This window comes from Tyto alba, unplaced genomic scaffold (genome assembly GCF_018691265.1).
Source record: "Tyto alba isolate M040663 unplaced genomic scaffold, T.alba_DEE_v4.0 Super-Scaffold_2, whole genome shotgun sequence".
Classification (NCBI taxonomy): Eukaryota; Metazoa; Chordata; class Aves; order Strigiformes; family Tytonidae; genus Tyto; species Tyto alba.
In genome coordinates this window covers 25192737-25206956 of record NW_024881282.1, presented here as the reverse complement: position 1 = coordinate 25206956, position 14220 = coordinate 25192737, and the positions used below count along the sequence as shown (strand labels likewise).

The following is a 14220-nucleotide window of genomic DNA, read 5'->3' as shown; positions in this document are numbered from 1 at the left end:
GCCGCAGCCCTGTGCAGGAGGGATGTTTGCTCCGACACTGGATGAGTTCCCACTGCCCTCATATTGTTTTCACCACCTGCAAGCCTCCATAATTATTGTAATTTAGGACAAAACTAATTTTCATTTAAAGTACCAGTCATTATGACAAATGCACTTTCAAGCATCTGGACCCTTGTTTTATTGTGTTTGGACGGTGGGAAATCACCTTAAAATATGTTGAACAGCTGGTGAAAGATTGTTCCAGGGGTGTAGCACTGAAGAACTCCAGGGAGACCTTATTGTGGTCTTTCAGTGCTTAAAGGGGCTTGTAAGAAAGATGGAGAGAGACTTTCTACCAGGGCCTGTAGTGACAGGACAGGGGCAACGGTTTGAAATTGAATTAGGAATAAATTCTTTACTGAGAGGGTGGTGAGACACTGGAGCAGGTTGCCCAGAGAAGTGGTGGATGTCCCCTCTTTGGAATTGTTCAGGGTCAGGACGGGGCTTTGACAACACAGTCTGGTGGAAAGTGTCCCTGTCCATGGCAGAGGGGTTGGACTAGATGATCTCTGAAGGTCCCTCCCAACCCAAACCATGCTCTGATTCTATGAAATATCACCCCCCCAATGCCACATACTCATCAATATGAGAGGACCCGCAGGAGAAGCAGATCTGAACCCTTTCCACTGGAGGGGAGGGAAGCAGGCTCATGTCACTGCTGGGCTGTAATCAAGTGAGCGACTGTGCCTCACTGCCAGCTAATGTGACACACTCCATCTCGGAAAAGGCACCTCCACTGCACAGCACAGGTTGTTCAGTTCAAACACAATTTCAACCTACAAGGAATTTAGTGTCAAGGAAAAGAAAGAAATTATTTTTTTCTGTAAGCCACCTGCTTTGGGTGACTGTGGCTGCACGGTGATCTTGGAGACTGACAGGTTTGGCTTTGATTAAAAACAGTCATGTGCAGTAATTCGCGTGATAATCTGTGATTTCAGGATAGTATGACGTTGCCCCATGTTTCCTCGAGTTACGCATTTTTAGATGGAATACATCACCCATAGCTTTTAAATGTATCTGACAAATTTGTCTTGACAACACTGGAGTTTTGCTCAGTGTGGGATTTTATTAATACATTGTAATGTCTTAAATGATACTTGATGCCTTTTTAATTAAAAAGGCCATAATGTTTCGATGTCAACGTCTGGACTAGTGCTAGAAGACCTGAGCTTTTGGAATTGATTTCTGTTCATCTCAAACAAGTGAAACCTACAGGCAGAACAGCTGAATAACTAAATGTTAAAAGATCTTATTTCTTCAAAGCTTGCCTTTTGCTCCTCAGATTGCAGCCGAGGCTCTGAATGCATCATTCATTGCAGGAAGAATGTTTTCCTATCTCAGCTGGATTGCAGGCTGTTATTCTTTTAATTGTAAAGTGTCTCTTTTTCTGAGGCAAAATGGATCTGATGGTGAATGGCTGCCCTGACAGACAGAGAGGCTGCACATCTTTGATACTTAAATTTCTAGGAAAAAATCGAAAGCTTGCAGCTTTAATTTTTTCCTTGAAAGACCTGCTATTTTTCAGTGGAAACAAATGACTCCACAGCTTAACTACAAACTGGTTTATCATTGTAACCTTATGTGGCATGTGTAGAAATATCTGCCCAAACTGGCAGAAGCATTTTCACTGAGGAAAATACAAGGTTGGATAAATATCACTAATTCTATTGCCTTTTGTTTTCAGCATCTTTAATATGTGCCCTTTCCTTTCCAGCACCATTCCAGGATTATTTCCTATTCGTATTTCTCATGTAACATTCATTGGATATAGCTGAAATTTCGCTGAAGTCCCTGCTGTGCACCAGGACCTAATCAACCTCGATGTCTGTTGTGCTCTAGAGCTGCACACTCAGAGCAGGAGCCAACCTGCAGAGCTGCCGTTCAGCAAATCCCTGCCAAGGTCTGAGGACAATTGCCCTTTTCGGGGCAAAAATTTTTGTTGAAATGGGACTCAAATTTATACTCGGTTCTGACACAAGTGAAGCTGTGCTGCTTGAGTTTCACCATCGTAGTGATGAGGCGTTGTCCACGTCACACATGTTTGTGTGGTGTGGGGGGATATCAAGCAAGAGTGTATCTAATTATTTGTATCTAATTATTTGGGGGGATATCAAGCAAGAGTGTATCTAATTACTTGTATCTAATTTTTTGTTTTCATGATATATACCTGTTAATGGCAGAAGTAGACAAATGCTAGTTGACTAAGTGTCTTTCATCCATCTGTTGAGGATTTAAACGTATCCCAGGCTGATAGCAACTGTTCCTTTTTTCTGCTGTTACTGGTATCTGTCAGTAAAAGAGGAGAAATGGGCAGACAGTGTTAACCTAGTCCTTTTTTTAATGGGTATCATCAGCAGGATCGCTAACACGGCTGTCGGAAGGACCATGCATGGCCCCCGTCTTTCAGAAGGGCTTCTTTCAGGCTACAGATGAGCATTGGTTGAGGGTGAAAAAGGGCCAGGCTTCTTTACCACTGACCAAGCAGTAGCCTTTAATTGAGAAAACGAGACTATCGTGTTGTTTATTGCTGATCTGAAAGATGTCACTTGTTTCAACGTTTCTAAATTCTGCTGCGTTTTTAAAACAAGTCAGTGTGTTATGAACTCTTTCGAGTTAGAGATAGTACAATGTTAGACATGTTGGAGATAGTACAATAACACGGAGCACAATGGAAGATAAATGATGTATTCCTGTGGTGCAAACCACTGTCTGCTAGTGTGTCAGAGCCGGTCTCTGTCCTTATACTCTGTATTCATTAGTGCCTCGAGGGATATTTATTCACCTTATCTGTTCTGTTCTAGTGATTCACCATTTTTCAATGGACGAGAGGCGCATGCGAGCAATAAAAGAGATGGCTCGCATCTTGAGAACGGGAGGCCAGATAATGATATATGTGTGGGCAATGGAGCAAAAACGGAGATTTGAAAAGCAAGATGTCTTTGTTCCTTGGAATCCTTCACCTCCTTCCTGCTCCTCAAGTGAGCCTTGCTCACGTGGAGTACAAAAATCAATTCTTCACAAGGACAAAGAGCTGGCTTTGAACCAGCCCTGTCGTAAGTTGGATGGGACTTCAGAGGTACACGGGACAGCAAGGAGCTCATCCCGTGGAGGGGAGAAAAAAGCACTGCGCACAGTGTTAGAGAAATGTCTGAGATGGTCTCTGTTCTCAAGATCACTTGACTCGGTATTAGATGTGGGTGATCAGCGGCACCAGGAACAGCTCATTAGATACTGCAATTAAGGCATTCAGCTGAATGAATTAAACAGAGAAAAAAAAAATTGAAAAAAAAAAAAAACAGAGAGCATGGCTTTCTGAAATGTGCTTCTGACTTTTTTCTACGTTGCAAACCGAGGTTTGAAAATACAACAGCTTTTGAAGTGGCTGTTAAACCTGTGCTGCCCATGTCACACTGCTTGAAGGCTTTCAGAAGTTGCTATTCAGAATTAGGGCAAGCAACTATACAGCTCCCTATGGCTGCAGATACTCTTCCCGATTGCAGCGGCGTGTGTTTACCTGACCTGGTTTCACATCAGAAAGAATTAGCTGTCAGACAAAAACTTAAAATAGACCATCACCCAAAACAAGGAGCTTTCTGCCAACCTCAGAACAAAATAAGAACAGGCTTTTCTCTGCTGGCAGCAGTCAGTGAGCACTCCCTGACCACGCAGAGTTGGCAGCAGGTGGGACCTGGCTGAGGTACCACCACGATTTTAAAGGAGGGGAGTTGGCTGAGCTGATAGAGAGTCATATTCCTGAGCTACACATTCCTCATTCATACTTTGACCATGCTAATCAGTGCATGATGGTAGAAAAGACTGAAGTGTGGAAGATCTAGGGGAAAATTTCCTTCTTGAAATGCACAAAGAATACTTAGGGGCTTTCTTCCTTTTGAAAGCTCAGCTCCTTTGAAAATCTTTCCTGAAGCTTTTTATAGCCTTGGGTTTGTTCTGGGGCAGAGGGAGACTTATGAGGAGGAGACTGCTTTGAAACTCTCAGGTTCTGTTACTGCTTTCTTTGATTTTGGTCTTAAAATAGATCTTTATTGACATTTTTTTTTAATAGTTATTGTTTCAGACTGAGCACATTTCAGCGCACTGACCCCTTTTCATAAACAGCTGTCAGCTGTGTTTTGCTGCTTGAAAATAGGTAAAATGCAGTTAGAAGGCAATTGCTGGATTATTTTTTACACATGCATTAAAAGCCTTTGTTATTAATTTATAACTATATAATCATTAATGTCAACTTTTTATTTTAAAATTTATTGTACTCTGCCACTTGATGCAATATAACATGGGAAGCAACTGAAAAATGCACTATTTTGTTACAATTCACTTTGTCAGCTTATATGATTCTTCTAGTCATACTAGACAGTCTTATGAGGATTGCTAGGTGTAAGAGCCTTCATGTCAGAGACAGTAACTCATGACACTGTCATAGTCCAGAGATCTTTTTCACTGCCTTGTAACAGTCACAGCCAAGAAAGCAAAGGGATGTTTGCCTCCAAATATGCCACCACATGACCCCTCCAAAAGGTAGTTTTAAAAGTGAACTCAACATGTATGCTGAAGCCTGGATTGCTCTTTCTCCCTGTCAGCAAAACTAAAACAAGTTGGAAGGATTTAAGAACTCATTTAAAGCTGTACAGTGAATGAGCATAGCACAAAAAAAGTGTTCCACTGACTGCTAGTCAACTAAGAAAATGTTTATTAACATCAGCATGCAATACTAATGCTTTTAACTACATATTCACCTTTCACAAAGAAGATTAGATTCATTATCCAATTTTTATAGATAAAGAAACTGAGGTAAGTAATTTTTTTTAAGGTTGGAATGTAAATATTTGGAAAAAAAAAAAAAAAAACAAAAAACAAAAAAACAAACCAAAACAAACCAACCAACCAAACAAACAAACAAACAAAAAAAAATCTCAGGCAACACAGCTGCTTTGATGATGATTATGTGCTGGAGAGGTCTGTCTATAATTTTACTTCCTGCCATTTGTGAATTAGCAAGTCAGAGATCAACCTTGTTTTCTGGGAAATAAGCCCCTGCATGGTCTTTACATGTCTGTCAGTAGCAGATGCATATCATGTTTTCCAACATAGCATGGAACTTTACAGTAATCTGAGTTTTGTAATGCAGCTTTAATTCAATTTGGATATAATATCTATAATCACATTTCCTTTACTTCCTCCCATGGAGTTCACGTCGGCGGTATCATAGTACATCTTGTATTTTCAGATGGAAAAGCTAGAGGGGCTAATCAGTCTCCTCCATCCGTAATGACTGCTTCTGCAGGGCTCCTTTTTTCCCCCTAAATGTTAGTATCATTGCACAAGTGAAGAAAACAATTTTCAGTCACACAATATTGCTGCCGTTCAGCTCTGATGACACTGCTCCCGTCATTCCGTCCGCTTGTTCCATTGCCAGAAGGGCTTGACAGCACCTCCCCATTTTTCAGTGCAGCTTCAGGTTGCACTAAGCAGGAGCAGCATGTTGCAGCTCTGAGCCTCTCCATCACGCCTGCTCCTACGGTTCAACAGGCTGTTAACCCACAGGATGCACCAGAAAAATGCCTTTGATCAGAGCTGCCGGTCCTTGCCCTCAAGCACCCCTTATGCTTAGTTTTCCTGGAAACCAAAACCAGTATTTTAACAGAACCTGACTGGTCCTCTTGGAAGGTTTTAGCCAGCTCCAGCATTCCCTGAACAAAAGGTGCTCATCATTTCCAGTCCTTCCCTAGGGTGCAATGAGTCACCACTAGATTTCTCCTAATGCTGATGCCCTGGCTCTGCCTGCTCCAGGTGGGGTGTTCCCAAACAAGGTCCATGTGACAGCAACAGTACTAGCTGATCTGGAAGGAATTTTAATCTCTGGACAACCGTCAGTGGCTCTAAAAGCAGCCCTGCCTTTCAGCAGGGAATTAATGTCCTTGTCTGGAATGAAACAAACTGCAGAGGCCCACTTCTTGTGTAGCAAAGTGCTGCCTAAGGCATGGGTTAGACCTGCTTCCACCCGGGATGGCTCCCACTCAGGATAGTTGCCCCTGGAGGGTGCCAAGCGCTTCCTGGGATCAGAGTAAATTCAGCCTCTTGCAAATGAAGCTGCCCCAGGACACAGGGCTGACTATGCAGGGAAAGAAAGTAGGCATGGATTTGGTTGGAAGCATCATGTATTAATACTTCCTCATATTTATGCATGTCACAGATGTTATAAAGCCATAAACTCTACTTGAAATTCTCGTTTTGATCGGGATGCCAGTAACAAAATCAGGATTGAGTTCATTCCTTCATTTCTACATTGCAGTCTGCATTTGTAGTCCTCAGGGTAGGTGCTGCCTTGCATCGAGGGATATAGCAGGGAACTGCTCTGCACTCCTGAGCAGTGCTTGGTCCTAATTTGTTTTCTTCTTGTGTCCTTTGCTGTTCTGAGCTGGACTTTAGAATAGAAAGGTCCCATTTTTCTGGCTTCATTTAGGCATCCAGATCTGTATGTAAGTCTAGCTTTGTGCTCCATATCACCTGTGGAGTTAATTGCAAGAAATAGCCCCTTTAGAGGATGAAGCATGAAATACACCTTGAGGAGCTGTTGAAATTAGAGTGCTCACATTCAGCACCTGCTCATCTCTTTCTCTTGCTTGTGGAAGGAGCTTAGAGAGGAGCTCAGCCTTAAACACCGATTCTTCGATGCTTCAGCTAGGAGAGATGGATCCTACCTAGGAATCTTTTAAGTTTTGAGGACGGAAAAAAAGGAGCACAAACAACAGTAAAATAAGACAGATTCATCCCCCACTCAGCCTTTTGGCCAAGCAGGGATGCCTACATATCCCTGTTTTGTAGGAACCATATGGAAAAATTCATTGCTAAACTGGGGGGGGGGGGGGGGGGGGGGGGGGGAAGACAAAAAGCAGCAGCCTAGCTCAGATCTTCTTTACAGCATCTGCCACTCTGAAATCATGGTCATTTGAGGCCTCATCTGTCCAAGAGACACCTTCAGAAAAGCTTCCAGTGTCTGACACTATACCTGATCTACCAATGATGATCACCTTTACAGATATTAATATTAATAAAGCCAATGTCTTCTCACTTTTTCTGATTTGCACGTCCTGAAAAATTCCCCAGTGTTGGAGATTTCTCAGTTTTCTTCCCAGACAGTTGCTGTGCTCTTCTTAATTTCTTTTATGGACCCCTGGGAAATCTTCCCCAGCCATCCCAGGATCCACGAGCACAGCGTGGGGTCCTCTCTTCTGTGCTTGCCACATTAAGCACTGTCACACTGAGTCCCATGCAGCCCACGTGAAGTTGGCACAGTAGCAGCAGCCCTTTCTGCTCACAGCACTAAACCTAAGACACCGTGAGCGCAGCACTGTTTATCCTCCTTTGGCATAAACAGGTTTGATGAGTGTGAGTCTACCATAAAAGATTTTTGCCCACTGGGTAAAAGTCTTTCTTCTAATTGTCTGCTAATTGGCAAGCAGCTAATCCCACTTATTATCAAAATTCTTTCTCCAAAGAAAATTCAGCCAAGAGTTTCATAAATCCTCTTCCCTCATCCTTTTTAATTTTAAAAATCATTCCAAGTATCACTTAGTATCTATCACCTAAGGAGGTGTTCTGTTTGAGTTAATCAGCTCCTGTAGGGTTATCTGTGATCTATCTGCAAATGCTTTAGCCAGCCTCTTGCCTTCTGTCTTAATTAGTAATTACTACCTAAAATTGTCACTTACCATAGGCATTTTTTGTACTGGCCTCTCAGATTAAGATTGCCCATGAAATCAGAAGTGGAAGAAGCCTATTGGGTCACTTATTCTATCCTCTAAAGTGCATTTGTTATTCACGGTGTGTGGCAGGGACCACAAGTGTAGGGTAAGATTGAGAATAGTGCAGTTAACTCGTCTTTGATATGTAAATACAATTAATGAGTATACCTGTCTTCCCCCAGGACCTGTCCTTGTCTGCTTTGTCATTCTGACTTCTTTCTTTCTTCTCTTTGATGGGGCTTCTGATTTTCTTTCCTTCCTTCTCACTTAAGACTGAAAACAACATTTTGCAGAAGGATTCCAAGTGGTAAAAAGCATAGAAAATATTCCATATATTTCTCAAAACATGTGCTTTACTAGCATGCCTTTCAGATCTCATTGAAACCAGGACTGTACTAGGTGTCACCTTCATAATTTCGCACAACAAATCATTTGACATGAACATACTATTGCAAGTTTAAAAAAGAACACCAGCTTGCTTGCAGTGAAAGCCCACATGGCAACATTTAACTATAGCGAAACTGTGCCATTCACTGGCTGTCACAGACTTCCAACTAAAAGCACCACATTTAATACAGCAAAGTAAGTTGTCCCAGGCAAAACCAAGAAAAATTATTTGGGGAAACACTGGGTCAGCCAAGAGAGGGAGCAGGACAGCAGGTCTCCATCTCCCAGTCTGCAATTGCTCCATAACCAAACTCTGCTCTTTATAACTGTATACAGTGGCTTGAAAAGAGCTTAAAAATACCCAAGAAAGGTATTTTAACAGTAATCCATGCCAGAGTCACCACAGAGCCTTTATGTAAAAGTGAACAGAGAAGTCACCTTCTACAAAACCAGTCTGGCTAGTAAAATGCAGGCTTCCTACCGATAAAGGCCAGCAGCTTTTATATTTTTTTTTTTTTCCACCAGCACTTTCCCTTCACCACCATACGTAGGTATCTCTACAGAGCATCACAAATAAAAATTAAAATTGTCTTCTACTGCAGCCTGGTGATCTACTACATGTTGGAGCACAACCTCTTCCAAGCCCAGGAAGGCTTTATTTTACGTGTGGAAAATTGAGCAGAAGGCCAACAGAGCTGAGTGGGGATCTTCGGACTGAGCTCATATGTGTAAAGGAAGGTTCCAATTAGAAATTTTAAAAATGAGAAAATTAGGAAAATATCTTTCCCTGTGAGGGCAGAGAAATGGGCTGCCCAGAGGAGTGGTGGTGAGGCATGGAATCACGACTTTAGAACCAGGAAGGTTATGAAGTAGGTATGTTTATTCAGCGCTGGGTGCACGGGGGAATCATTTCCTCCAAATGCACATGCGCCTTGGAGCCAAAAGCGGCTCCTTTTTATTACATAGAATGTTCCATATGTATCACAATTCCGGGAATAGGGAGGGAATGTTACAATTAGTTCCGAGAAATCCTTAAAATATACCCCCCCAGCACACACACACACATACACACGGGGACAACACTGGTGCCAGAGAAGAAGGTGTAAGGAAGTTTAAGAGTGGGAAGATTTAAGACGCATTGTAGGATTTCAGCTACTGAATTTGGATCTCTGGGACACTGTGCAATAGAAGGCAGCAACTTTGGGTCAGGAAGCATTGACTGCCCCAGGCAGGAGGACCTGGGCATTGGTGGCTGTAAAGCAAGATGGTTTGATAGCCACAGCGGCCTGGAGCTTTGGGGAGGAGACGTGCTGGGGCTGCCTGAAGGGCCCATGTTTTAGGGCAGGGAAACATGCACCAGCTGCCTTTTCTTTCTCTGTTCCTGGGCATACGGGAGCCATAGACATATCTCAGGACGACTCCTCTCCCGAGTGCATTCTCATGCACCAAACCAGGATCTTTGACTTGTTTTCCTTCTAGCCCATGAACCTTGGCTGCAGTGGACCACATCTATGAAAAGGGTGGAGTTGCTCCCTCCTAAATCCTGCCAATCCCATAGGCCGATGGGGAAGGCAGGTGAGCGAGCTCAAGCTGAATTACAAATATTAGGCAGTAACTAGTTCGCTGACCATCATTTTCAGAAATTACAGTCAATTTCCCCTTTTGCTACTTTTTTAAGAGATTCCAGTGTTCCTGTTTCCCTCAAATGCAGCTGTGCAGACCACTGATTCAGCAAATCTCACAGGGGCTTCCAATGAACACTTGAGTGGGAAAGGCAGGGAGACCATCAAACAGATGAGCCACTGATACAAAACAGAAATTTCCATCATGGAGGAGGCAGAATTTTAACAGTTATTTTTAACCTCTAATTTCCCTCCTAAATGTACTTCTAGGTAATAGTAAAATGCACTAATACGTAATATTAAAATAAACCTATTAACTGGAAACAAAATCAATCACCCTAGTTTAAATCTCTTTAGATGGAGCAAGTGCAGAATCCAGCTCTCACTTCTGGCCGAGTGCTCCAGCCTTTGGAAAAACATGAGCCTTGCTCACCTCCTACAATGAATATTTGTAGATCCCTGCCGAGGTAGATGGTTCCCAAGCAAAGAGACATCTCCCTCATAGCTGTCCTCCGAGTGTCTAATGCTCCCCCCACCTTGTCTTCGTGCTTTCTGGTAGCTGAACTCCTCTACCTGTCCCCAGCCACTCTCAAACCAGCTCTTGCTGTTTCCAGCCACCTTTCTTCTTGGAAATCAACTTTGGGTATTTCAGCTTCCTTTGCAAACCAGGGGAGAAAAGGGACCTGGAAAAGAGGAGACATCTCAAGGGCAGCACAGACATGGTTCAAAGGGACCCTGGGCAGAAAATAGTATGAACAAGGTGGCACCAGGAATGCTGCACTTCAGCAGTTAACATGGCATGAAATTACTTTGGGAATAGCACTGGCAAGTCTGTCTAGCAAAATAATAATATTGATTGACTAACTTCTGTGAGATGGTCCCTGAGAAAGAGCTAAAAGTAACTGCAGGACTTCCATGGGACCAAGAAGCTATAATTTTGATTGAGAGCTGAAAGTCACTTACAAGATTATTGGAGCCCCATTCCTGATAAAGTACCTCGTTGTATCAAAGGCAGAGGTTTCCCTTGGCGCAGCAAAACAGACATTCCTTCAAGCTGCAGGTACTCCTGTCTTGCCGAGCCACCCCTGCACACTGCTACTGGACTGTGACTGACTTTGACGGAGCACTCCGTCGTGGCAGCAAGGGCGCTCCCAGCACTGTCACTGCAGGGAAGCAGAGGACAGCAAGCTTAGCTGGTGCCCAGCATTTGGGATGCCATCTCATAGCGTCCCATTCCTAAGACAGGCTCCGTAGTAAAAGACCAACATCTACTCCGTGTCTTGAGGCAGGGCTGAAGATCAGCTCCACGAAGGTGCCAGGACAGAGGTAGTGATGGGTGCCCCAGCACCTCTGCTGGAAGAAACGCAGATGGAGCAGGGGTGAAGTCACATCCCGCAGGCTCCTTCTTGTATTATCTTATGTCTCACCCCTATTTAAGAGACCTCGAACCCATCACAACTGAAATACCACTGAACACTCAAATGATCGGGACAATATTTACTAGCTCCCGAGGTGCTGAAACAGAGTGTACAATTTCTCCCAGAATTTCAGCACGCACACTGTATACAACTGCAGAAGAAAACCTGCTATAGGAATGCTTAACTACTAATAGGCTTATTTTTCAGACAAGCAAAGCATTCAACTGCTTAAAGAAAAATAATAAATACTGGGTTAGGCCCCAGTTGTCTTAGTTAATTTGGACAGAAAATAATTTCAATTTTGATGACAGAGAAAATTCTGAGTCAATTCCCCAGTGTATTGAAGTTAATGGCAAACTCTTTTAATCTTGGTCATTTCGTGATGTGTGACTAATTCCTGACATGCAACTTCCAGGACATACTACTGATTAGCCTCCAGGGCACATTCAACAATAGAGGTTAATTTCTTTTCTGTGCTTATGTATTTACATTCCTTCCTTCCCTATGAAACGTAAAGAACAAGAGAAGTAGTTTGGCCTTCAAGAACTAGAAGCACATTTCAGTGTCACATTAAGACAACTTTTGTTTAGCAGACTACAACTCTGGGGTTTGGTTTGGGTCATTGATTGAGATCCAGCGCAACAAATTCATACGGCACTAATTGTTAGCACAGGCAAAAAATGTTAAACAAGAAGGATTTAAAGGCTGCTCAGGCATAGCAGAGCTCTTTCCAACAAGACAAATTACAGCTATTATTTTATAGCAATGAACCATAATAATCCTGAATTCCCTGCACTGGGAGGAAAACTTGTGATAATGAACTCTTCTGTTATCTACCTTACATTCTAGCCTGCAATAATCAGGGTATTTCTTTGGTAGAGAAGGGGACATTCCTCATGTCAGCTTTGCTTATGTGAATTTATTTAATACATTTTAAAAATCATCTTCCAATCAGACAATATATTTATTATGATTAATGCTCAAGTAGAGCTGTTTACCACAGATGTCTAAAGAGAACTTGATTTTTTAAAATAACATTTCTCAAGTTAACACTTAACAGGGAATAAAGTTTAAATGCACAACTCGCCCTTTGCAGGGCAGAGAAAGTTTTAACGGAAGTAGTTGCTGCCTTTAGTTTCTTGATCATTTTTTAAAAAATCGGTTTCACCTCTGGCTTTCTGTGCTAGCATGAAGCTGACTCCTCTGCAACCTCTTAGACTTGTTCACTGTTTAAATCCCACCTGGGCGGGAGCAGCTTGGAGTTTTCACAGGGAACTAGCAGGAGGTGACGCTGGATGAAAGCGAGGGTAATCCTCTCAGCATGCAATTCAGAAGCAATTCTAAGCAGGTCGCAAAAGATGAAATCAGCTGAAGAAATGGATCATCTAGAGGTTGGTCTTGTGCTATTCAGTGTTTAAAAGTCTATCTGCACTGCCTCTCCCACTCCATCTGTGAAGCAGGAGTACTGTGCTCAGCGCTGGGCCGCGCGCATGCAGGCTCCAGAGGCAGCTGTGCCCCTTGCTGAGGTTCTGCTTTTCCCGGTAAAAGGGTTACACGGTAGCCTCATGTGGAGAAAAAAAGGCAGAAAATTTCTGTTTGTTTCTGACACCCACCACTCACACATTCCCATCAGCACTAGGTCAGTGCACAGCACAGGGGATGGGGGTTGCTGGTCCCTGCTTCCTCCAGCACAGCCCAGGACCCCAGTTCGGTGCCCCAGGACCTCTAAGCAAGTGCCACAGCCACCCAAGAGGGAGGGGGAGCAGCATCCAAGGTGGCTACCAGCCTCCAAGTCGTCCCCAAAAAGCGCAACTTACTGATCATTTAAGGCAGGAGTTGCCTTTAAAATTACTGCATGAAGGAAGAACGTGCACAAAGACTTACGAGATACTGTGCCTGTGCATTTAAATTTCTGTGTAGGGTGTGGTAGGCAGATGCAGGAGCAGGATCAGCAGGGGGAGATGCTGGCTTTTAGGAGCAAGGATAGCCATTTCCTCTGCCAGCTAACCCTGATCATTATCCCATTTTTCCATCCTTGACTACTCGATTCATCCAAAGTAGAACATGATAAAAGTGAAACTTCAAGAAGAGGCAGCAAGAACATCTACAGAGAGGTTTATGTTGGGGTTTCAGTCTCCTAGACAAAGCTGCTGAGATCTTTTGGAACAGCAAGCTGCTCCTCTGCCGCCTCCGACCGACAATCCAGCTCCTGCCTCTCCCCATTAATACTGCCCCTGCGTGCTTCAGCTGTACTTCACAAACCGCTACATACGTTCCCCTTCTCCCACATTAGCTCTCTTCCTTTTTTTGTTTTGGGGGGGCTGAGAGGGTGAGGGGTGGGGGACAGGGTAAGTGAAACAACTCATGCTTTTGTTTCATCAAGCGCTATACTTAGGGTAGGCAAATGCGAAAGTTTGTCTGGCTTTTAAAAATGAGTAGATAGACTAAGCTCCTGAAGGAGGCAACAATTAGTACATGCAGTAATTATGCCCCTTCTACCATTCTTATGCTCCTCCTTGTAAAGGATTTAAGTACTCATTTCCACCATCACTGACTCTAATTTAACAGGATCTCTGACAGTCAAGGCACTTAAACTCTGACAAGCAGCGTACCAGTGACAAGAGCAGATGGAAGAGAAAAATCCATCTTCTAGACTTCTTCAGTTTTAAGGAGAGCAGCTGAGCATGAAGCAGGCCAGCACCACCTTACTGAGAATGAATCTGAAGGCAAGCTGTGCTTTAACACATGGGATGGTCAAGTTCCTGAGAACAGCAGCAACCCTACCTCTTTAAGGACTAATGCTGCCTTTTATACATTTTTAAAGGACGTAACAGAATTATTACTAACTGGTGAGATTCCTTCTTTATCAATTACTACAGGCAGGGCCCTAGCTTCCAAAAACCTGCCATTATGCGTAACTAGATCTGACACAAAAAGGCGTATCCAACCTTCCTGAAAGACAGTCTACATCAAAGCAAATTAATACCTAGGTAG

At 43.2% G+C, this 14220-nt stretch overlaps 1 protein-coding gene across 1 annotated transcript in view; it reads left to right on the top strand.

Moving 5' to 3' along the window:
- LOC104360137 (probable tRNA methyltransferase 9B) overlaps positions 1 to 13953 on the top strand; it is a 28961-nt gene extending 15008 nt beyond the window's left edge. Inside the window, 2 exon segments of the mRNA XM_032982880.2 lie at positions 2841 to 3017; positions 12414 to 13953. Coding sequence (XP_032838771.1) covers positions 2841 to 3017; positions 12414 to 12418 — 182 coding nt within the window. The 3' untranslated portion in view covers positions 12419 to 13953.
- Positions 13954 to 14220: the final 267 nt, after the last annotated feature.